Source organism: Phodopus roborovskii, unplaced genomic scaffold, assembly GCF_943737965.1.
Source record: "Phodopus roborovskii unplaced genomic scaffold, PHOROB, whole genome shotgun sequence".
Classification (NCBI taxonomy): domain Eukaryota; kingdom Metazoa; phylum Chordata; class Mammalia; order Rodentia; family Cricetidae; genus Phodopus; species Phodopus roborovskii.
The window spans coordinates 25659891-25684791 of record NW_026126525.1 but is presented as its reverse complement, the minus strand read 5'-3'; the positions used below and the strand labels follow the sequence as shown (position 1 = coordinate 25684791).

The 24901-nt window shown below is 39.5% G+C and overlaps 1 protein-coding gene across 5 annotated transcripts in view; it reads left to right on the top strand.

The window, feature by feature from the left end:
* Positions 1 to 20318, top strand: part of Exoc1 (exocyst complex component 1) — a 45828-nt gene extending 25510 nt beyond the window's left edge. For 2 of the 5 annotated variants that reach the window (XM_051198620.1, XM_051198618.1), the window contains 10 exons: positions 4158 to 4263; positions 7983 to 8027; positions 9496 to 9659; positions 10211 to 10318; positions 12041 to 12117; positions 13237 to 13465; positions 14318 to 14501; positions 16612 to 16811; positions 17938 to 18132; positions 19656 to 20318. In XM_051198620.1, coding sequence (XP_051054577.1) covers positions 4158 to 4263; positions 7983 to 8027; positions 9496 to 9659; positions 10211 to 10318; positions 12041 to 12117; positions 13237 to 13465; positions 14318 to 14501; positions 16612 to 16811; positions 17938 to 18132; positions 19656 to 19808 — 1461 coding nt within the window. In that variant the 3' untranslated portion in view covers positions 19809 to 20318. Of the gene's footprint in view, positions 1 to 4157; positions 4264 to 7982; positions 8028 to 9495; positions 9660 to 10210; positions 10319 to 12040; positions 12118 to 13236; positions 13466 to 14317; positions 14515 to 16611; positions 16812 to 17937; positions 18133 to 19655 lie in introns of those variants that run through there. The other 3 variants (XM_051198621.1, XM_051198619.1, XM_051198623.1) reach the window with 2 other exon arrangements.
* The last annotated feature ends 4583 nt before the right edge of the window (positions 20319 to 24901 follow it).

Genomic DNA, 24901 nt, shown 5'->3' with positions numbered 1-24901 from the left:
GGGTTGTTAATCCCCACTCCACCCCACCCTGTGTGCTCTTATCAGATCTTTCCTCTTCCTTTGGTTTTCTATTATAGTTTCTAGGTTTTTGCTTTTTGTTTGTTGTTGTTTGCTTGTTTATTTGGCTTTGTTTTGTCTTTTTACAGTTAGTATAACTGGCTGGGTTTTGCTGGAGAAAAGGCATATAATTAAATGGAGTCTGCTTAAGTTTCTTGTTTCAGCTCATCTGAACCTAAGAGCCATTTTAATGTGTGTGTGTGTGTGTGTGTGTGTGTGTGTGTGTGTGTGTTTCTTTCTATGTGTGTATGTATGTATGTCTGTATATGTATGATGTATATCTGTGTGTGTATGTATGTATGTGTATACATATGTATGTGTGTGTATGTGTATGCTTTTACTTTTCTTGAAAATTCTGGGTTTTTGTTTTCTTTCTTCCTGTTTTTTTCCAAAGGGAGAAAGGAAGAGCATGGAGGGGGATGGGTGGGTAGATGGGGAGATTTGGGAAGACTTGGGGAAGGGGAAACAGCAACCACTTCCCCCTTTCAGCTCGGACCCCATCTGGCTTGGACCTGTGTGGGCCCTGTGCAGACTGCCACAGTCTCTGAATTTATTTCTGTGGTGGTCCTGTTGTGTATAGAAGGCCTTGTTTCCTTAGAGTCAGCCATTGTCTGTGGCTCTTAAAATCTTTCCTCCTCCTCTCCTGTGTAGCTCCCTTCATCCCTGAGGGAGGGGTCTGATGAAGACATCCCATTTTGGATTGAGTGTTTCATGGTCACTCATTCTATGTACGTTATTCACTTGTGTGTCTCTATGTTAGTTCTGCTCTACTACAAGAGGAAGCTTCTCTGGTAAGGGCTGAACAAAGTAGAATGTCATTGGAGTCATTTTATTTGCTGTGTTCCTCTGGTAGAACAATAGCATTTGGTTTTCCTGTAAGTCCATGACCTGTGTAGTCTCAGATTCTTGGCCACCCATGGGCCAAGCATGCACCATCTCTTGGAATGGGCCTTAAATCCAAGCAGAAAGTGATTGTTGACGCCCACAATATTTGTGCCATTATTGCACCAGTATGTCATGCAGGCAGTCACCATTGTAGATTGCAGGGTTTGTAGCTGGGTTGTGTTTGCCTTTCTCCTCTGGGAGTGTGCAGAGTATTTTTCAATGATATGCCAGTAGGTGTGAAGGCTCTAGATAGGTATCAGCTGTACTTAACCATGTTCAGTGAGATAATGTAAGTGTTGTCCTCAGCAGCAGGGCCTTACAATCATAAACTGAGATTTTTAAAATGGGAAGATAAATCTGGCTAAATGTATTTTTTTTTATAATTTTCTTTTTGGAGACAGGGATTCTCTGTGTAGCTTTGTAGACCAGGCTGGCCTCAAACTCACAGAGATCCGTCTGCCTCTGCCTACCAAGTGCTGGGACTAGAGGTGTGTGCCACCACTGCCTGGCTGTATTTTCAAACCATAATTAAAAATGCTTTTCAAGGGCTGGTGAGACAGTTCAGCTAGTAAGGGTTGCCTACTGCCTGATCCCAATAGCCTGAGTTCAATTCTCAGGACTCACATGGTGGAAGGAGAAAACCAGCTCTCACAAGTTGTCTTCTGATTTCCACCAGCTCTCCCACTTTCAACCATATAAACATGCACACATTGTGAGTGCACAAAAATTTTGAAAATACTTTCAAAGCAAATTTTTAGCCCTGAAGTATCTTACGTGCATCTGATCTGGCTTGCGAGTGTAGATAGGATTGTTTTTGCTCCTCAGAATGACTTTTTTAATGTTTTGCAGTTCTATGTTATTCTGTTTTATTTCATCTAACAGAATTCTGATTTGGAGGTGTGTTAAGTGAAAATATTTATAGTACTCAAATTCTTATCCTTTTGAAGTTTTAGGAGATTAATATTTTAAATAATTGAATACATCTTCTTAAGAGTTCCATGCCAACAAATACTTTGTTCCCTAGTGACTATTGAAATAAGTAATCGATAAGCTTTTTGCCTAATTGTGTTCTCAGAGTATTATTATCTTGTCTTTACATATTATGCAGTATTCATGAATGTAATTTAAAGTGAAGAAATAATATGAGTGCCAACCTAGTGGTGACTTTGGCTCATTCTCTGCTCAGAGGTTTTTTTTTTTTTTTTTTTTTTTTTTTTTCCCTACAAGACTTTGAATGACATTGCTAATGAAGTTTTTAAATGAAATTGACTTGTTTCCCAGGAATGTTACTTGGTCCTTAGATTTGAGCTTTTAGCAAACATGTATATACATACGTACATACACACACATACACACACACACACACACACACACACACCTACTTTATATGGTCAATTTAGTTGCTGAAATATTGTAAAAAAGGAAAAACATGACATCAAAACAACAGCAGAAAGAACCCAGATAAAGCAAGCCCCTTTGTTTTAGCACTTGGTTGGGTGTGCACAGTGCACACTTGGTAGAGCGAATAGGAAACGCCTATTCCAGATCCTTGCACGATGAGAAGTCATCCTTCGGCATCTGGCCTGGCCGTACTCAGGCTGACTCTAGACCTTATTTTTTGTTTACATAGTTAGAGCCTATGGAAGACAGGGGATTTGGTCCTGTCATCATCTGCTTGGACTCCATCTCTCCCAGGGATGCAGCATCTGTCTGTGTTTCTGGGTTGTGCAAATATGAGGTGCTTCCCTCGTGATTGGGAACATCTGAGCTTTCCTCTGCAGTACCAAGCTGACACTGACAGTCTTGTAGATTTCTCAGACATATACTACAATCTGAACAACACAGATTGGCAAGACCCAGTGCATGCATAGGTGCATATTTATGAAGCATTCCATATTTTTATGACGGAAAATCCTCCCATACTCTTGGATAGGCAGAGCCCACACTGTGGTGATCAGAGTATTATCAATCTTAGTTTCACATTTGAGGCATGTGCCTGGTTGTGTTAAAAACAAACATAAGAGGTCTCTGGAAGACAACTTATATTTAGCACAAAGCAAAACTAAAAAGACTGCCTGGGAAAACAGTATTTAAACACAAGATAAATTTCCAGTCAGATGTTAAAAGGAATTAATTTTGTAGTGTATTTTAATTTGTATGTGCTTTTGAGTTAATACAAGATCATAGGAAATAACTGCTCAATTGAGTGACTCTTTTTACAAATATAGTCTATCCATTGAAAAGGGGCAGACTCTAAAGTATGTTTGATCCAACTTTGTTATAGAGCCTGCTCTATATAAAATGATAGATTAGTTTGAGATAAAGAATCTTGAAGCTAAAATTATGTCCTAAGTTTAGATGAATACTGGGAATAATTATTCTACTGTGGATTATATTTAGCTAAACTTTCTAATGCCATTTAACTTGGGACCTGGAGAAATACATGATGTCTACTACTAAAGAGAACTTACAGGGACTTAAGAGTATTTCATGTAAGGATAGACAGATGTGATTAAAAAATTAGTCTTTGTGCTAAACAATAGATGTTTTCTTTATGGCTCAATTAGTCAAATCTGTTTTCAGAAAAATTATTTTGAAGATTGTGTTGCATGTATACTAAACAAATTCTGACCTTAGGGATTATACCCAAGCTGTGAAGGGTCAGTGAAAACATATCTCCTCCATTGCTATTGGCACTGCCAGGCTACATGCCCGTGTGGAGGGGAGAGGTGTAAGGATTCCTGTACTCTTCAACTCTGTAATCCTCCTCTAGGAAATTTCCAAGGAGCCAAAAATCTCACTGGAATACTGTCATAACAACACTGAAATGGCTTCAGTGTCCTTTGTTAGGCACCTCGATTGCTGGATTGTGGTGTGCCCACACTAGAACACTGAGCCACCATTACAGTGCAGCAGAAGCTCAGCTGCTCTGGCTCACGTGTCCAGGCCAGAGTGGTTACAATCACAGTGAAAATGTACCAAGGTAACTCGTAAAAGTGGAAATCTACATGTGATTGTTTGACTTGTCATTTCCGTAAATTGTAATGATATGCTACCTATTTGTTCTGTTTTGTTTCACTTTCAAGAGAGAAAATAGACTAACTTTTGACATTCTCTGAAATACATTAAAGTTTTATAAGCATGAAGGACTTAAGGGTAAGATTAAGAAGAAAATTGTTAGTTTACTAATAATTGCATATTCCATTTATTTTAAGAATTACATGGATTATTTATCCCGACTATATGAAAGAGAAATCAAAGATTTCTTTGAAGTTGCAAAGATCAAGATGACCGGCACCACTAAAGAAAGCAAGAAGTTTGGTAAGCCTAGCCCTGGGCCCAGTGTCTCCTTTTGAAGGAATCTCACTTACAGAATAGTAACTCCAAGGCATTTAAACAAGGTGGGAGAAACACGCTAGAATTAAAGAAAGTGCAGCACTAGCAGATATATTTGATTTACAGGTGTTTCAAAGAAAGTGTATTTGAAAAGAAATAAAGTATCTGTCAGTGTATTTTTTATATTTATATAAAATTACATAGTGTATCAGTCCAGCAGTGGCTGACCTTGGTGCTGTGATAAGAGGTCACTGTTGCTAGCAAAGCACAGGTGAGAAAGTGAGGTGTGTCCTGGTAGAGAAGGGACAGACAGGAGACTGCTGCTGATCCCCAAACACATTTGCAGGCAGGGGCAAGTCATTGCCCTCCACAGAGAAAGAACTAAGTCATTCCTGGCTTCTTACTTCTCACTGGCTGCTTTGAATTTAGAAAAGGTGTTTATGTCACCAGCATCTCCCTTGTGGTTGTACCTTATTTTTCTAATGCAATGTATTTGGAGCTTTATATTGCTCTTCTGTTCCCTACTGTTTAAAGGGACAAACACTATTTGAAAGAATAGCCAGTGAAAGTATCAAGCTAAGAAAGGATGTGCTGAGGCCACGTTCTGCTCTTGCATGTACCCATCTCTCTGGAGTTCTCTTTGGATGGAGTTCTGTGCCTATTCAAGTCCAAACCTGGCCTTAAAGGGCTACATCGGTGTCTGTGGAGTCCCTTTAGAACACTGAGTTTAGCATTGACTGTTGAAATGAGCCTGTGCCCTAAGCAAGGCAGGAAGCAGACAGCAGCATTGAATATTGCTGGATCCTGCTGCCATCTGTTCTTTGGGACAGAGAAGACCGCTCTTAGATGTCACTAATTTTGCTCTGTTTACTGTGGTTCCGAATTTGAAGTGCTTTGGATTTGTCTGTTAATATGCTACACTTTGTAAAACACTCTCTTGGGACAGTAGGCTTTTGAAAACAGAAATGCTAACTCATCCTAAAGGCTACTTGTTCTTAAACAGCAGTGTGTTTATATCCTTGTTGATGTTTCACTGTGGCTATGTTATGCCTTTTTTTGGGCAAAGAGCATATTATTAATGCAGTTACATGTTTAATGTTTTCATTAAGTATATTTGTCATTACTTGTTAGTGTGTCATTTTATGCTGAGAAATCTCTTTGGTATATGAAAACAAGTTGAATATACATTAAGATAAATTATATAAAAATACAACTTAAATATAATACAATGGTATCCTTTACATTATCATCACATTATCCTAAAGCTTAAGCCTTTTCTTTTCCTACCCCAAATTCTTAAATTATCTTGTTAAAATATTTTAATTTGCATAATATAGGTTTAAAATGCCGTTTTAGAATTTTAAAACAATGTCATAACAAAAGAATAAATCTATATTTACTTAGTAAATATTGATGAGAGGAGAGTGATTTGTAATAATTCATCACATAAAATTTCAGTATCTCTTATTTTGTTAGCAAATACAAGAGGAAAAAAACTAAACAGCAGTTTGTTGCTCTCTCAACATTTGACTTAACATTGTAAAAGTAAAATTCAAGCTAAACACAAAACTCAAGGAAATTCTGAATCGAGCAGAATGGAAATTTTTCCCAAGGGATTTTTTTTCAATGATCCAGATAATGTTTAAATAAATTTAGTAGTAATTATAATTAAAATAGAAACCCTCAGATTTGGAAAGTTAGCTTTTTAGTGACACCAAGTTGATCATTTTAAATATAAGCTTCTGTTTTGTATGTACTCTGTCAATCCTTTGCCACAGACGTGGCTAAGAGTTTACCTTACAAATAAGGGAAGAACATGAGCTAATGGACATCATCAGAATGAGGGTGCCTCTTCCTTCTTGAAAATTTAACTTTATCTTTAACATCCCTTATTTCAAGAAATTCAAAATAGGCTAAAGATGCCAAGATAAGATCTCTGTATAAATCATTCCCTCTTTTGATGAATAATTTACCTCAATATCCTCAGGGGCATAGGATTTTCCTCCTGGGATTGATACTTTGATGGATGCTTCCACTCCTCTTCTCCAAATGTACTTAATGAGGTAGAGGCAAAGGAAACAGTGATTATTCTTTGGTTGCCATTTTTACTGGCTTTTCCTGCCTCACTTAAGATGCATACTTTAAAGACAGATGTGTCACTGGGGGACAAGGTAGTGCTTACACTTGGGCTTTAGCTGTTGGGTGTGGCATATAAGATATATAAAATTTGTAAAATGTACATGACACTTTAGTTCATATATATATATATATATATATATATATATATATGTACATGATTATAGTGCGAGTCTAATATTATAAAATCTGTGCAATGGTGTCTGAGATCATCTTATTATCATTATTTCTCAGTTAAACTAAGTAGTATTTTTTATTCCAAAGATAGTTGAACACTTAGTGGAAGAGTAATTCTGTAAATGTTTACAGATGTCTGTTATAGAAGTAAACACAGTTCCACACTGGAAAGAAAGCGGTGAATAGAGGCCCTTACTCATTGCTCTTAGTGTGTTTATCATCTACTGGAGGTTACTTAAAGATTCTTATGACTTTATGTGAGAATCTGCTGCTGAGAAAGAATCTAGAATGTTTTAAGCTCCAAATTATAATTAATAACTTAATAGCCAATATTGGTCATGATTGTCTGCTGAAAAAGACCTATGAAATAGACTTTGCTCTGGGAAGGTGAGCCTGCAGAGTGACACTCTAGGACCCTGGGCAGTAGCGCTCATGTTAGTGAACTGTTTGCTGTACTGCGGTGTTTGCCACTTTAATAGCTACCTACACTTCTTATTTCACATCCCCTTGAGCTTAGGTGGCCAATGCTAGCATCTCAGTGGTAGCATAGGAATGGCCAGGTCAGCCTCTTTGCCATTGCTTTGTATGGCCTGGTACCATGCAGGTTTCTAAGCTGCTTTTAGGTTATAGTTTATTCTTTAGTCCCATATGATTTGGTTTTTGCCTTTCACCTCAACTGTGAGTTTGAGTTCAGAATGTTTTACAGTGCAGGCTCTAACATTGATCTATAATGTGTGGAATGAGTTTGAGAATAAAAGAAACGCCAGGTGACCGTGACAGAGTTCAGACTTCCTAGTCAGTCTGTTACCTCCACATTACTCTTCCACACTGGTGCTCTCAACCTTCCATTCTGTGTAATATTTGATTTTAAGTTTAAAGCTATCTTAAAAGCTCCCCTTACATAATCTTTAACAGATAAAGTATAAGATTAGTGTGGTGGAGATTCTTCAGGAGCTTGCGGGAGATAAAAGATTGACTGTCAAAGTGACCCCTTCATTCCTCACTCTATGAAATCACTTGGGCTTCATCTTCTCAGGAAACAAAGCCTTGTGAATTCATTCTTTTGAGTGTAAGTGTGCCAACTTCCTATGCTCAAACAGCAGCAATCCCATACATTTAAAGGGTTGGGGGAGAGGGTTTAAACACTGATATTTTTCCTGAATACATAAGTAGAAAACCTACATGAAAGGATTAGTAAAACTGCTCTCATACTTCCTCAACAGTCACTGAGCAACTATACATGTGTTTGCACCTCTCATTGGTCAGTGCTCACAGTTCTTTGCATGTGTCTTTTAAACTAGAGCTTTAACTGCCTCTTGTGCATGGTTTGTGCAAATTGCCGTTTATTAACTTGTCTTTGTCTTTGATGCTTGCAACCTAATCCATCACAGCTACACTGCCTCGAAAAGAAAGTGCTGTCAAACAGGAAACAGAGAGTGAGTATGCTTACTGTGCTAGTAGGCACCCTCAGTGCATGTTTGTTAATGTCTAGATGTTAGTTACCTGTCTTGAAAAACATTAATAGAAGATATGTTGATTGCAACAAATCGCCAGGTATTGGAAAAAGAAACTCAGCATGGTGGTTGTGTGTACATCCAAGAAATAAGTGACGTGGTTACAGTTACACGCCAGGGGTGAAATCTTTGTTGTCAGAAATTTATGGAAAACCTTAACATTGCACTTCTGTTACAGGCTGTGTTTAGAAAAGCTATAACTACTAAAAGGGGCCCTGGAGGGATGGCTCAGCAGTTAGAGCACATAATGCCCTTGAGAGTGCCTGAGTGCAGTTCCAAGTACCCACCACAGGTGACTCACAGCCACTCCAGCTCCAGTGGGATCCCATACCTCTCTGGCCTTGCTGTCACCTGCACTCAACGTGCACTTAACCCACATGTATGAGTATGCACACATGTGCACACATGCACGAGTGCACATACATGCACATGTATGCATGCACACCTGCGCACACACACACACAATTTAAGATAAGAATAAATATAAATCCTTGAAAAAAGTCTTAGAGGTCTGGTAATAGTTTGTATAATGAAGCAAAAGCTTGAATTGACCCTATTAGAACTTTATTTTCTCTTCCTGCCCATTAGTAAGTAGTACAAGTTAACAGAGCCTTATTCAAGAAGAGTGGTTTAAGTGTTTTATTGTTTATATTCTGATTCTAAACTTAAATGTTCTTCTAAGAATGAACCAATAATGAACCAGGATGAATTCCTAAATTCTACCTAAGCGCAAATGTCTCTTATTTATATGGCTAGTGATAATCACATTTCAGTTATATTTTAAAGATAACAGATTCTTAGGGTGTTTTTGTTCATGAATCTGCCATTAGCCAAGTCACCTACTCAGAAAAGCAAGATTTCTAGAGTCAGGAACATTCTAAGTTTAATCATAAATGACTGGCCCTTATGGGAAAAATTATCAGGAGTTGATAATTTCACATGGTTCAGCATGTGTTAAGAGTGTCAGATTTGTGTTAAGAGTTAAGATGGTTAATGCTCGGCTATAGGTTTTCTTTAGAGTTATTGCAGCATTCTGTCAGCTGTAGCATTAGCAGAGTACTCAGTGATCCCCATCTTCGTTCCTGCCTCATCTACTTTAGCTTAGAGATAGCACTAGACAGCTTTACCTTTGGGATGGGGTGGGGCGGGGCATAGATAGACTATGTGATCAGTAAGGCCCTTTCCATCCTAGTCCATAGATAGATGTAGTTCTTCCATTCACAACATTCTCTGCAGTGGGACCTAGCATTAATGAATGTCAAGGGTTCTACAAACCATATAATAGATAGACTCTGAGTCCTAGAAGATGAGACTCTAAAAGGTATCTCCGAGGCAGATCATAGGTCTTTTATTACTGAGACACAGCTTTCAAAGCTCTGTTATTTCTTAGGTCTCCATGGAAGCTCTGGGAAACTCACTGGATCGACATCTAGTCTGAATAAACTGAGCGTTCAGAGCTCTGGCAATCGCAGGTCCCAGTCATCCTCCCTGCTGGACATGGGGAACATGTCTGCCTCTGACCTGGATGTCGCTGACAGAACCAAATTTGATAAGGTAAAATAGCAGTCGATTCTTCTCACTAGCATTGTGATTGCCATTAAGTGTTTTAAAAAATGCAGGCTCTTTGAAGTCGTTACCACGTCCTTCCAATTCTGATTTGAATGGGGGATCAATCAAAAGGGCAACTAAAATATGATCAGTTAAGTAGCATAAGAACTTAATTAACATTTGCTTGTTACAAATATGACATACAAATCACACCTAAGTTGTTTGAGGAATGACAGAATCAAGAAGGAGTAACAGCTTCACTGTCAGCTGCGATGCCTCGAGTAAGTTTCAAAGTTTGTCTTCCTCCTACCATATTTGAAGTAACTGAGTTTTCTCTTCAATCTGTTTCACCTTAGTATTACACTAATTATCTTATCAGTCTTGGTAGAGTTTGTCTTTGGCATATTGGGGGATTCTAGACTTAGGAAACTATCCATCCCTCCATCCGTGTCCTTGGTGATGAGTGAACTAAACTGGAGTTTGTTGGAGCGAGCCTGCAGGCGGTTCTGTAGCCCTCTCTCATTCCGTGTCTGTCCTTCATGGTGCCTGTCCTTCAGATCTTTCAACAGGTACTGAGTGAACTGGAGCCGCTGTGTCTGGCAGAGCAGGACTTCATAAGTAAATTTTTCAAACTACAGCAACATCAAAACATGTCTGCATCAATGGTATGACTTCCATTTATTTGGACAGTATCTATAGTCTGTAACATAATCACCTTGTTACTATTATTGTATGTTCACAATTTTAGTATCCAGACAGAAAAGGAAATATTTGCTATAAATCAATTTTCAAGTATTCTTGTTATTCACAGAATACTGCAAACAGGAAAGTAGTTGGAGTTTGGGTTGCTAGTATTCCAGAATGTCTTAAGCCAACAGCCTCTAAATTAACAAGGGAGGAAATGTCTGCATTTGTTCTGAAGAGAACATCACTCAAAAAAGGATTTTAAGCAGGATGTGGTAGCTCATGTCTATAAGCACTTGGGAAGCTTAGGTGGGAGAATCGCATGAGTTCCAGGCTAGCCTGGGACAGAGATTATAAGATCTAAAAAACCAGAAAGCCTACTAATGTTAATATTTTAGTGTTCTCAAACAAAAATACAACCTAAGAGATAATGCTATGCAGAGAGGACATGGGGGCATCAGCTTTGAGTCCTGATTTTGTCATGTGGCCTTGCAGATAAACAGCTTGACACTGTAGCTGGTGCTCTAATCCCTAGCACATTCTGTAATGTGAATGTGGCAGTTCCTCCTCACCATGCCTTCAGGGCATAAGTACAAGAGGACAAAATGAGGGAATTTCTAGAATACTTTGAAGAACTCAACCAGAGTTCAAATAAGAGTCATCTCAAAAAGTTATGCCTCAGGCAGCTGATATATACAAAGCCACCATAAGATGAGTGAGAAATTCATTACTGTTGGAAGTCTGTTGTTCCTTGTAGTAGGAATGTTGGGAAATTTGCTTGCTCGGCTTCAGAAAGAATTTCTGCGTTTATATATTCATGTTTTTTGTATGCATATTTTTTCTGCATGTATGTCTATGTCCCACACATGTGCATTGCTCAAGGAAGCCAGAAGAGGGTGTAGGATGCCCTGGAACTGAAGTTCCTGGGGGTTGTGAGCTGTCATGTGGGTACTGGCAATCCAGTCTGGGTCCTTTGGAAGAGTAGCCAGTGCTCTTAACTGTTGAGCTGTCTTCAAGCTCCACAGCATCTTTTTCAGTGCTGAACTTTTCATTTTAAGATTGTTGTTAGATGTTTTCCATTTCCTTTTTTTTTTTTTTTTTTTTTTTTTTTTTTTTTTTTAATTTGGTGCCAAACTCCCTTTACATCTGAGTACCCTCCTGGCCTCATACACTCTCTCTTCTCTTCTTAGCCATACCACATGTACATATAGACAAAGATAACTAACTTTTACCCCATATTAATTCTTGGGGCCCAGGGGGGGGTTCTAAAAACAGGCTGGTGAAATGGGTCAGTAGGTAAAGGTGCTTGCTGAGCAAATCTCATGACGTGAGTTCAATTCCTTGGCCCACGTAAGAGTCAACTGAAAGTGCAGGCTCCACCACATTGTCCTCTGCTTCCATGCATGTGTCATGGCCCTGCGTGGCACATACACACACACACACACACACACACACACACACGACACACACGACACACACACCCATCACACTGCACATGCACACCAAATTAATTTTTAAGATCTAAGAATGCATTTCATGAAACTTTCTTAAAGAGTGCATAATATTATATGTTACTTTAGTAGTACTAAAAACATTACATTTTTCCATATTTTCTTGTGTTTTAAAACATGGCAGGCTTTGGGTATATAAATTTGTCATTATGCTGGTTTTTCATTATACAAAGTATGTGATTATTTTTGCAGACTGAAGCAGAAGACGTGGATGGTGGCTCGTTAACACGACAGCATAGTTCCAGCTCACTGCTGCCTGTTTCATCTGAGTATGTATTTATTACCATCTATTGTTTGTTCTGAAAAAGTAAACTTGAATTGAGGCAAAATGAAGTGTTTCTCCTGGAAACATTTGCATGATTCCCAGTAACTTTCTGGTACCCACACAGACCCATGTGTTATCCTGGTTGTGTGTCTGTTGCTGTGATGATGAAAAGGCCTGATTAAAGCAAGGGTTTATCTTGCCCCACATGGGGACGTCAAGGCTCCAAGAACTTGAAGCATGTGGTCATGCTCCATCAGTTGTCAGGAAGATGAAGGGTGTGGTCATGGTCCATCATTTGTCAGGAAGAGGAGAACAGTAAGTGCCTGTGTTAAGCTGACTTTCTCCTTTTATACAATCCAGAAGCCAGCCCAGGGCATGGTGTCACCCACAGTAAGCAGATCTTCCCCTCAGCTAACCTAATCAAGGGCATCCCCATGCACATGTCCAGAAACAACCTAGCATGGATAATCTTTCACAGACACACATGGAGGCTTATCCCTGGATGACAGTCAACACTAATCATCACATGTGCTCACTGTCTTGTTATTGGTCCTGTTGTAGGCCTCATGAGCTCTTCTGTCTGGTAATCACAGCTGGATAGTCAGCATTAGTGTTTGCTGGTGGAAAGTAGTTCATTTCTTAGAGATAGAAAAGCAGAGTTTCTTGGGCTGGAGAGATGGCTCAGTGTTTAAGAGTGCTGGCTGCTCTTCCAGAGGACCTGAGTTCAATTCCCAGCAACCACATGGTGGCTCACAACCATCTGTAAGGAGATCTGGTGTCCTCTTCTGCTCTGCAGGCATACATGGTGGCAGAACATTGCCTACATAATAAATAAAACAATTTAAAAAAAAAAAAAAAAAAGCACATCTAACGAAAAAAAGGAGAGTTGTGATGCCTTCTCCCTCAAAAAAAAAAAAAGGAAGGAAGGAAAGCACAGTTCAGTGCCCAGCTTTGCTGTTATTATATTCAAAACTGCTATAAAACAGTTCATTATAGTTTGGTATTTTTAGTTGCAGTACCAATTTTTAGTTGTATTTTTATACAATAAACTACAGTTACAGTAAAGGTGGATTCACCTGAAGCTTATGCTAATTATATTATTTTTTTCTTGCCTTCTAAATAGGAAAGATATGATTCGCCAAATGATGATCAGAATATTTCGTTGCATTGAACCCGAACTGAACAACTTAATTGCATTAGGAGACAAAATTGATAGCTTTAACTCCCTTTACATGTTAGTGAAAATGAGTCATCATGTGTGGACTGCACAGAATGTGGACCCTGCCTCTTTCCTAAGTACTACGCTGGGAAACGTTTTGGTGACCGTGAAGAGGAACTTTGACAAATGCATTGTAAGTTTTAAGAATTAATTCAAGAATAAGTCGTTATGCAGATTGCCTAATTTATTTAGTTCAGGGTATAGTGTCCATGATCCCCAAAGCTGTGAAGTAGGGAGTTGACACCAGTCCATTTGAACAGAATACGTTGGAGGGTTTGGCGTAGGGACAGCTTCTTTCTGAGTGACTCCCTGGGTTCCTGGTGAAACAATTGCAAGGTATTTGAATGTATTGTTATTTCCATATATTCTAGTAAAATTAACTTATTTTAATTGATAGTTTAAATTATTATAATTTGTTTTAATTCATAATATACAAAGTCCAATAAACATGTTGCTTTCTTTTTTTAAGATCAGTTGCAGCTGGACTTGGTGGCACTCAGAGGCAGAGGCAGGTGGATCTCTGAGTTTGAGGCCAGCCTTCTCTACACTGTGAATTCCAAGACAGCCAGGGCTACACAAAGAAACCAGTTGCTAATAAATTCTAGCGAGCATCAGAAACCCCCTCATAAAAAGTAGCCTTGGCTCTGCTCTGCCCCAAGTGGATACCTGCCTTGTCCCTGTCCTTCATGAATAATAGAATGATACCCTGATTACAGTTGAAATTGGAACACAGACTTGAAGCTCAAAGTCCTGATTGACTCATCTTTTAAATAAGTTTAATTCATCTCCTTGCTTTTATTTTCTGAATACAATGCAGTGTAGACTGTTTCTATCTAGAAAATTGGTTTTCTTCGTTTCCCTTGTTAAGGAAGTATCGGTAATGCTCTGGGCACCGTGTGTGCATTTGGTCATCTGTGGTTTCTAAGTTGCCTGCCTTTTTTTTTTTTTTTTTTTTTTTCTTTCCTTGCTTTCTGCCTAACTTTAGAGTAACCAAATAAGGCAAATGGAAGAAGTAAAGATCTCGAAGAAAAGTAAAGTAGGAATTCTTCCATTTGTTGCTGAATTTGAAGAATTTGCTGGACTTGCAGAATCAATCTTCAAAAATGCTGAACGCCGTGGCGATCTGGACAAAGCGTACACCAAACTAATCAGAGGAGTGTTTGTTAATGGTGAATTTTTATGGTTTGTTTTAAAGAACGTTATGGCTCTTTTCTTTGTTTCTGTGTAACTCTGAAGCTGGGTTGGGCGTGCTCACTGTTTAGTAGTCTGGAGTCCTTTAGGCTTTCTGAAATTGAGCATCTATTAAATGTGAAAACTAAGCAGCATGTAAGCTAATTCCCATCAAGAGCCACTCATGTTCCAGGCTCCTGGGCCTTATTATTACACAAAATCGAAGGTGGGTTTTTAAATGTACGAAATGACCTTGTTTCATTTGCATTTTAATAAGGGTCTTCTGGGTGCTGGGTGCTAGGCAAGGATGTCTATGTAGTGAGTGTTTGCAAGTCAGTTCACTTAGGCTTCAGTTTTTTTTTTATCTGTTACACAGGGAAATTAGCTGTGTGCTTGCCTATGTGAAAGCCCAGTAAGTTGGGAACATTTTTGAACGTGTAATTTAATTTGAAATTATCTGATTGCTTACACTCAACGATTTCAAAAGCAAAAATTGAATCATGTCATATTGCATGTAACATTTTTTTGTAAAAGGAAGCCTAGAGGAAGAATAGATGAATCTCATGATTGAGCACTTGGTGTTTAAATGTTAAAGTTTAATTGGGAGCAGGCATAATGACTTGGTGTTTCAGAGCATGGTGCCTTGCAGTTCAGTTCCCAGAACCCACATCAGTGTCGTAACAACTGCCTGTACCCCTTCAGGCCCACACAGGCACTACGCTTACCTATAGAAAACTACACAACAGACGCACACATACATAATTGTGTTTTATCTGATTCTAAAATACACTCATATGCACTCACAAAAACTAGAGAATAGACTTTTTTAAATTAAGGGATGGATTATTTGTAACAATTAATGTTTCTACTTACAAGCTTTTCCATGCCCCTCTCCCTTTCTCATATATGGTATATTTTATGCATAGGGTTTTGTAATTGACATTTTTAGTGTACTTTTCCATACACTAAAAGCTGCTTAATTCCATAACCTGTTGTTTTTCCTTATTCATTAATATAGATTTCTATGTCTTTTTTTCCCTGTTGCTTTGATAAAATAATATCCCAACCAAAAAGCAACTTAGGAAGATTTAATTCACATCACAGTTCAAGGTACAATACATTGTGGCAGAGAAGTTAGGTCAGCAAAGCTGGAAACAGCTGGTCACATGCATCCACAGTCAGATGAAGGTAGCAATGAATGCATGTGTGTTAGTGCTTGATTTCTCTATGCATATACAGTCCAAGATCCCCTGCCTAGGGAATGGTACCACTTACATTGGGCAGGTCTTACCTCCCCAGTTAATGTAATCAGGATAATCACCCACAGCCATGTCCAAGGCCCATCTCTCTCATCATTCTACATTCTGTTAAGCTGACTACACTAACCATTATAGTAACTATAATTGTTTTAATGACCACGTGATCTTCCAAATAACACTCTTTACTTACTGAATATGCCCTTAGTATGTTTTAGTTTGTTTCCAGCTAGAAATAAAATTGGTGAAGTTGATATATACATCAAGGTTTTGCTAAATTATGGTGCAGAGAGCTCTGTGCATTTGGTGAAAGTTTCTAGTGTTCTGTATACTCTACAAGTGCTAGATATTACTCTTATTGTCAGTCTTTATCGCTTGCCATACCAGTAGGTTCTAAATGATCTCACACATTTCATTTCAATTTGTGATTTTACTCATGGTGTCCTTGTAGGAGCTTTCAAATTCTTGTGTCACTTTTTTTTTTTTCATCTCTTGTGTTTGAGTCATTCTTTAGAAAGCCATGCTATCACAAAATTTGATTTTTAACTAGATATATTTTTCTTGATGCTTATGATTCTGCTACTGCTTTTTATATGTAAGTAATTTGAGCATTTCGAATCTAGACATGCTAATCACCTGGCTACCCCAACATACCAGCTGTAATTCATAATTCCTCCACTGATTGGAAGAGTCACTCTTATTCCATCCTGAATTTCCACGTGTGCATGGTATTGTTTGAAACTGATTGTTTCTGGAGGCTGTGAGGACCTGACAATGCAGAATATTGTATTTAGTCCCAAACTGTTTGACTCACATCAGACAAGTTTTCTTTCTTTTTCTGCTTTGATTTTAGTGGAGAAAGTAGCAAATGAAAGCCAGAAGACCCCCAGGGATGTTGTTATGATGGAAAACTTTCACCACATTTTTGCAACTCTCTCTCGTTTGAAAATCTCATGTCTAGAAGCTGAGAAAAAAGAAGCCAAGCAGAAATACACTGATCACCTGCAGTCTTATGTCATTTCCTCTTTAGGACAGCCTCTTGAAAAACTAAACGTAAATGGATTTTCATTTGTTCTCTCTTTTTGAATCTGATAGCATACAGATGTTCTATGCGCTGACACAGGCAACTGAGCATGAAGGACTTGGTTGTTGGTGCTGCCAGTGTGCCAGACATTAGCAGATGTTCTACATATGTAGTTTCTTTTAATCCATATAAACAGTGACACACCCAGGTGTGGAAGACACTCACTCCTACAACCCTCACTGCCTTGAAGGGGAAAGGGGAAACAAGAGGGTGATAATTATTTATGCTCAGTGCCTGCATGGGCAACTCAGAAATCATCTCAGTAAATAAACATGTAAATTGAACATGATATGATACTGGTATCCCATTTTACAAATACAAAGACAAAATAGACTTGAATGACTAATCCAGACGTGGTGGCAAACGCCTTTAATCCCAGCACTTGGGAGGCAGAGGCAGACAGATCTCAAGGAAGGAAGAGAGGAAAGGACTGGGAAAAAGGTTTGGAGGTAAAGTGCTTGCTGAGCTTCTCACATCCTCATAAAAGTATGTTATAACCACAGCTTGGGGACATGAAGACAGGCAAATCCCAAGTCCTCACTGACCAACAAATTTAGCCTAAACAGTTGACTTCCAGGCTCAGTGAGAGGATCTTGCTTTAAAAAAATAAGGTAGAGAAGCAATCGAGGAAGACATCCTGATGTCAACCTCTGGCCTCCACACCCACCCACATATATCACACACAAGATTAAAAAACAAACAAACAAACAAACAAAAACAGTTATTTTGTATGTTCTTTTCTTTCCTGACTTGAGTCATTTCCCTGAGCAAATGGTAAATGATAAAATTAAGAAATGATTGTTTTGTGAGGAATAATGGTTTGTGTTTGTAAACCCATCCCAACTTGCAGGAAACTGAAAGAGACAGACAGAGGAAAACCTTGAGTCTATAAACATATTAAATAGAAAATATAGCATATGAGATTATAGTTTTATGTGCTCACATTAAAGAAGGAAATCCAAAGTGTTAACTATAGTAATAGATGATTGTTATTTTAGCTTCCATGAACTTACATACTTTTAAACCTGATTTTTAAAAAGTTCAGGTGATAATATAAGGAGTTCTTAGCCATTACTTGTTTTCATTTCCTTGAAGCATTTCTTTGAAGGCGTTGAAGCCCGAGTAGCCCAGGGCATACGGGAGGAGGAAGTGAGCTACCAGCTTGCGTTCAACAAGCAAGAGCTTCGCAAAGTTATTAAAGAGTATCCTGGCAAGGAAGTGAAGAAGGGTCTGGATAACCTCTACAAGAAGGTCGATAAGCATTTATGTGAAGAGGAGAACTTACTGCAGGTATGCATGTCCCCTGCGTTGTAGGCTCAGGCTTCTTGAGATGGATGCTACAGGTGCTCTATTCTTAGTGCCTAGAAGAATTCCATAGCCAAGTGTGGTGGTGCATGCCTGCAAGTTCCAGCACTTGGGAGGTTGAGGCACAAGGATCAAGAGGTGAAGGACATCCTAGGCTACATAGTGAATGTAAGGACAACCTGAGCTATACCCACAAAAAAAGCAAAGCAAAAGTGAAAGGCAAATGAAAATTCTGTGAAGCACTCACCAGAGTGATAATTGCAAGGGAGGAAGGAGTGCTTATGTAATTATTCCTGCTTTAGTGTTTGTTTCTCTAAGGTGAGACTTTGCTTCTCTGTTTGACTGGTTTTTTGTTTCACTGTTTTGGGATTTCAGGTGACTATAAATGCAGTATTGCTTAGTGTGATGCAGGGGCTCTGAGTGGGAGTTGGAGCTAGAAATGGATCTATAATCTGGATACAGGTGATACTGCGATTTGGGGCAAATTACTTGACTTCTGAGCTTCAGATTTCCTTATTTCAGAACTGATGCCTCTCTCATGGGCACTGCTGACTCATAGATAACAGAAATGAGTGCTTAAAGAGATGGAGGAACATGGCAGCAAGCCTGATGTGTGTGCAGTGGGGCCAGATTTGGACCAAAATGAAACTATATTCTTTATAAACTATGCCGAAAGACCCAGAGATGGAGGAGAATAACTAGTTTCTGCATCATAGGAGTGCTCACCCATTGATGCTGCATTTGTGTTCACTTCCCAGAGTGGAACTGCATGCTGATGAGTGGCAAGTGTGTTGCTCAGTAGAAGGAGTATCATGAGCTAAATTATTATGAAAAGCAAAAGGTATAATAAGCACTGTGGGAGATAGTGACTGGTCTTAAATTGGCAAGAATGGAGGATTTAGGAGGTTCACAAGGAACATTCCCTGTGTTACATGCTGGGATATTGTCATAGTTCCTACCCTCATCTGGTCCTCAGGAGACTTAAATTGCACAGTGCTGATAGAGCATAAACCTCACTGATTTTAAGCCCTTGCATCATTATGTGTATGGAATTGGAATTCTGTCATGGTTACCTGCATGTTCACCCCCATGGCAAGGTCGTTAATCACGTAGTTTCAGGAGGTGAGCCTGGATCATCCTGGCCCAGTATCAAGCAATGTTTATACCAATTTTAGATGTCTGAAATGGAACTTCAGTGTTAAGTACCGCACTTCCTGGATGCTGATCTTCATCTGTTGTGGATATTAGAGTCTATGAAATAACAGGGAAATTATAGTGGGTTATTGTCCACACGTTGTTAAAGATAAGAGCTTGATACCCGCAGGACCTGTGGCATATACTTGAGGTCACAGATCTTTAAGTAGGACTGAGGGTGCTGGCTTCAGAATGCATTGCTTAACTACCATGCTATAACAAATTCTTAGATTCTCTCCTGTAATCTGTTCTCCTTCTGTGTGTAATCATTTCCCCTCACTGTTCTCTGGCTTTCACTTTCTGTTTTGCAATAGGTGGTATGGCATTCCATGCAAGATGAATTTATACGCCAGTACAAGCACTTCGAGGGTTTGATAGCTCGCTGCTATCCTGGGTCTGGAGTTACAATGGAATTCACTATTCAGGACATTCTGGATTATTGCTCCAGCATTGCACAGTCCCACTAAATAAGCCTTGAAAGTAGAAAAAAGAAATGAACACACATTTTCAGTACACCAACACTACATAAAAAAAATGAAGCAAGTGCTTCAAGAAGCAGACTTAAACAACTATGTGTTACTGAATGTCAGATAATGTGTAGTATTCTACTCCAGATACTGAAGGACAGAAAAACAGCCTGTGGATGAGTGTTATTTGGCCTCCAGGTGTTGTACTTCCTTAAGCATCTAGCTCATCATGAAATGCCTTCAGCACTTCTCAGCAACGGGCAGGACATTTTCCTTAATTGTTGGCTGCTTGTGTTTTCACGTGGTTGTCCTGAGTGGAACAGTAAGAAGTTGTCAGCACTCACTGCTCACTGGTTGCTAACAAATCATGGAACTCTGAAAGCATTATACAATATTGTTGGTCCCTTGTCTCACCAGTATGCATATGGGGAGGGAGCCGAGGAGGTGGTCAGTTGCCAGCCTGGGCTTTGAGGATTATGTTGCTCTGTATATGAAATAAAGAACATTTTTTTAAAGTTGATATTTGGTAACATTCCTAGGTTTTATATATCGTGCATATAAAAGCAAATGCTTTCAGAATCTTTGTATCAAAATTAATTGTGAGGCCTTTTACCAAAGAACACTTAGAATTTTAACAATAAAAAAGTTAATAGAATAAAAAAATCCATTATAATAGCTTCAGAGACACTTAATAGTAAGGACTAACTATTGAAACATGTACTATGGACTGAACAACCTAAAAGTCCATTGGCAGTAGAACAGATGAATATAACTATATTCGTTACATGAAACAGTGGGATCTGAATAAAAATGTAGATAAATGCCAGGAAAATACTATCAGGTTGTCAAAAGGCATCTCCAGGAACATCTGTTGGTATGTGCTGGGACTCTGTTACTATAAAAATTGAAGAACAAATTAAGCCATTGTGACTTAGGGTTTCAAATGGAAAAGCAGGGATGGCTACAAAATTCTACTATAATAGCATGAATCTGGCAGGGGCATAGAGGGTTAAAAAGTCATGTGACAGCACTTGCCTGTCACCCTAGCACTTAAGAAGTTGAGGCAGGAGGATTGCTGAAAGTTCAGGGCCAGCCTGAGCTACATAGCAAGTACCAGGCCAGCCAGAACTAGATAACACTCTCAAATAACCGGGGGTGGGGGATCCTCATGGTAAGGTTACTTTACTTAAACTGAGTGGAGGGTACCCAGGCTTGATTGTATTGTAGTGTTATTTACACACACACACACACACACACACACACACACACACACAGATCCACGTGTACCCTTTAGGTGTTCTGTCAGTTCAGCATTTACCTTGCATTTTTAAACTCAGTCATTTATGTGCATTTGTGCACATATACAAAAGTTGGACTTTTAAAGATTAAAAATTTAGAGCAAAGGGAGATGCAGTGATTGGTCATTAGTGGAAGCAAACTTCTATGCATCAAGCTCTCTGAGTGCTGGGCTTGCTTCTTGCCTTCTCTACTGGTAGCAGATATATATAGTTTAGTATATAGTATTATATATATAGTATATAATGTATGTACACACACATACTATAATACATCTAAAGACCAAACAGTATATCCAAACCTATTAATAGACAAAGGTTAATTTTAACTGATGATTTGACTCTTTTCTAAGTAATAAAGTTCCTGTCCACTGTTTTTCTAGACCATATTGAACCATATTATTTACTGGAAAAAAATGTGGAAAGAAGATAGAACTTTTAAGCACATACCTAAAAATTGTGAGAGAATTCCTGAATGTGAATGAAAAAATAGTATTGCATTCTAAGTTGATATATAATATCAGAGTGGCGTGAGTGAAGTGAGATTGTTTGTTGTTTGCTTTAGGTCCTGGATAGCAGTGCCTCTCAGAATTTAATGTACTTACGGAGCCCCTGGCCACCATGGTGAACTGGGGAGCCTTAGGCAGTAGGCTTTGTGTGGTCCAGGTCTGCAGTTCTAACAATCTCCAAGCAGCTTCAGTACTGCCGTGGTGCCGCCCTCAGTCCAAGGCGCAAAGCTTCACAGAGCAGTCACATCCTACCTCTGAACAAGCCAGGAGTTAACGTGCCACTTCTCCCTTGGGACAGCTGGCTTTTGTCCCTGCAGTGTAAACAAGGTCCCTGGTTATTTTTAGTATAGTTATACTAACAGTGCTCACTTACCTAAATTTCTAAGTGGTTTTGGGGCAATCTCGTTTTTAAGAGAGGAGTGGGAAGATGGTAGGGTGGGTGGCACAGGGCAGAGGGATACATGGAAATAGGAGGTGCTAGAGGCAGCAGACTTACCAAGCAAGATGAAGCAATACCAATCTGTACACGGTAGAATCCCTTGAGAAGGAAGCTTGAGACCATCTCGGCTGGCATCCCTGCCCATCTGGACTTCTTGCAATGTGGAGTCTAAAAGGTAGGTCTTTTTCCTAATTGCCTAAGGGAAAAAGTAGGAAGAAATTGTGTTGATGGGGTGTGCTCTAGTCTGCATTTTGTACTAGTCTCCATTTAATTTCCAACATCTTTTTCTGGTCCCCTCATTTTCATTGTCCTGCCACCATCATAAATACCATCCTTCATGGTATTTGTCAATTTGAGACATTTGAGACTTGGGATTTTTGCTTGATTTACTTGTCTCTTTGTTCGTCACCAGCTTAGCAGCCAGGGTCAAGGCTGCCCCATGGAATCATTGTCTATAACACATAACCACTTATTAAGTACCGAGTTAAAAAGTGAAACATAAATAGACACTAGTTCATGGAAGGGAAAAAGCGAGAGTGTCCTTAGCAGTGCCTGTAGTGTCGGACACAGCTACAATCTCCACTGAGGTTCAGGGCGGCTGGAGGCCCAGCCTGTCCTGCCTTAATGTGCTGCCTTATGGGCCGTGTCAACTCATGCTGAGAATCTTTGTGAGGAAACTGGCCCCCAAGGAAAGGAAAATGTGCCCTACAATAGTGCTCACTGCATACAGCAACCAATGCAGTATAGGTTTAATAAAAGCCTGTGGAATGAGTCAGATTCATGGGGGATTCCACATGAATGATATCTTCTGTAAAGTTCAAATATGTGCTTGTTGGAAGAAGGACTGTCTACATATACCTCTGTAGATTCTTCTAGAGACAGGATATGGGGCTGCCTGGTCCTCACTAATAGACCTCTACTTTTCCTGGGATAGGAAAAAGCCCAACAGATGCAACAATCAGTTGGGCGTTGGTGGCACACACTTTTAATCCCAGCACTGAGGAGGCAGAGGCAGCCTGGTCTACAGAGTTTGTTCTGGGACAGTCAGGGATACACAGAAAAACCTTGTCTCAACCAAATTTGACAATCACAATTGGCACAAAACCATTGGCTCGCAACCTGCTACATATTAAACTCACCAGCAATGCTTAAATGCAAATTTGTGCACCACAGCCCAGCCAATGCCATCTGAAGATGGAACTGGGTGCTCACAAATCTCCCCAGTGGTTCTAATGGGCAGGCCAGCCTGAGCCAGCTATAGATTCCATCTCTCCCTTTTTCTGTGTAAAAGTGCATTGTGTGAGTCCTTGAAATGCAAGAGAACAGTCAAGGGAGTCCTAGAAAAGATACCCCATCCTGAAAATAAAGGGGAGGTTCTTAGGGTATGCAAGACCCTTCGCCTTGCCAACTCCTTCCTTTTTAGGATGGGGTATGCTGAGTTAGAGCAGTAGTAGCTCTGATGGCGAAGAACCCAATTGACAAAGCAAACATCCGTAACTAAGCCTGCCCAGCAGAGCCTTTTCATTGTGTGAGATAACCCTCTGTCTTTACTGTTTACCCCAAAGTCATCAGTTTTTCCATACTATGCATGTAGATCCTTTTTACAATGTGATCTTTATTCTTCCAGTTATCAAAATGGGCTGCATAATGGTTAGGAGCATGCACTTTGCAATCAAACATAGGAAGTTTGGGTCCTAGCCTTACCTATTGCCAGCTGAATAACTCTTGAGTTTTTTTTTGTTTGTTTGTTTGTTTTTTGTTTTTGTTTTTTTTTCTGTACAGTCATGCCTGCTTCATGATTCTCTTGTGGGAACTAATTGAAATAATAAGCTGAAATGACTTGGCACTGTGTCTGACAGCCCTCAGTGTTAGCCTTTGTATTAGAGGGTGCTCTGCTCCAAGAGTTTCCTTATTACACTGGATGTTACAAGAAAAGATGACTGTTTTTGAATATTCAGTAGCACATTTGGTTATTAAATACTACCTCAGGATCTTTCCAAGCATAGGAGTCCCAATTAAAATTCTGAATGTTTATAGGCCATACTTTAGAATGTCCACATACCATTCAAAATATGACATCTGTAGCTGCATGGTGATTCGTTCCCTGCAGCACTTTATGGAATAAAAAAGAAGATTCACTCATCACCAGTCTAAGCCCAGCTGTTTGCCGTGAAGATCAGAAGGTGAAATATGGCAGCAGATAAACTGACGGCGAGAAGGCTGTGTTTTGTGTCATTTTTTATTTCAAAAACATGGGTTAATGACATCAGGTGCCCTTTTCAGTCACTGCACTTTATTTTTTTGAGGCAGTGTAGAGAGCCACCGGTGCCATTCCTGAAGATGGCGCCAGTTTCCTGTCCATAAGCCAGCAAGGCGCGGTTGTTTTTGACAATGTGCATGCGCGATCCACATCATGGGGTGACAGTTACGAGCATTGTGGGCTGCACCTGTCAGTTTAGGACACGACTCCCTAAAGCATATATAAGCAGTGACTTTTTCCTCCTTCTGGGTCTTCCCTCAACTTGCTGTAATGAGCCACGCAATAAACATAGCTGCAGGAGAATCCTGTTGTTGAGCGTCGTTCTTGCAGGCTAGAGCTCAATGATTCATTTAGGCTGGCTAGCCAGTGATCGTGTCTATCTGTCCCCACAGCTGAGATCATAGGTGCCTGCTGATAATCCCAGCTTTTTACATGGGTGCTGGGCATCTTAACTCAAGACTTTGTGCTTGCATGGCAAGAACTTTACCGACCGAGTCATCTACCTAGCTAAGTTGGTTTTACACTAAATGAACCATCAGGTCAGTTTTAAAGTCATTAGCCCTAATTTAAAGCTAAGAACAGAAGATATG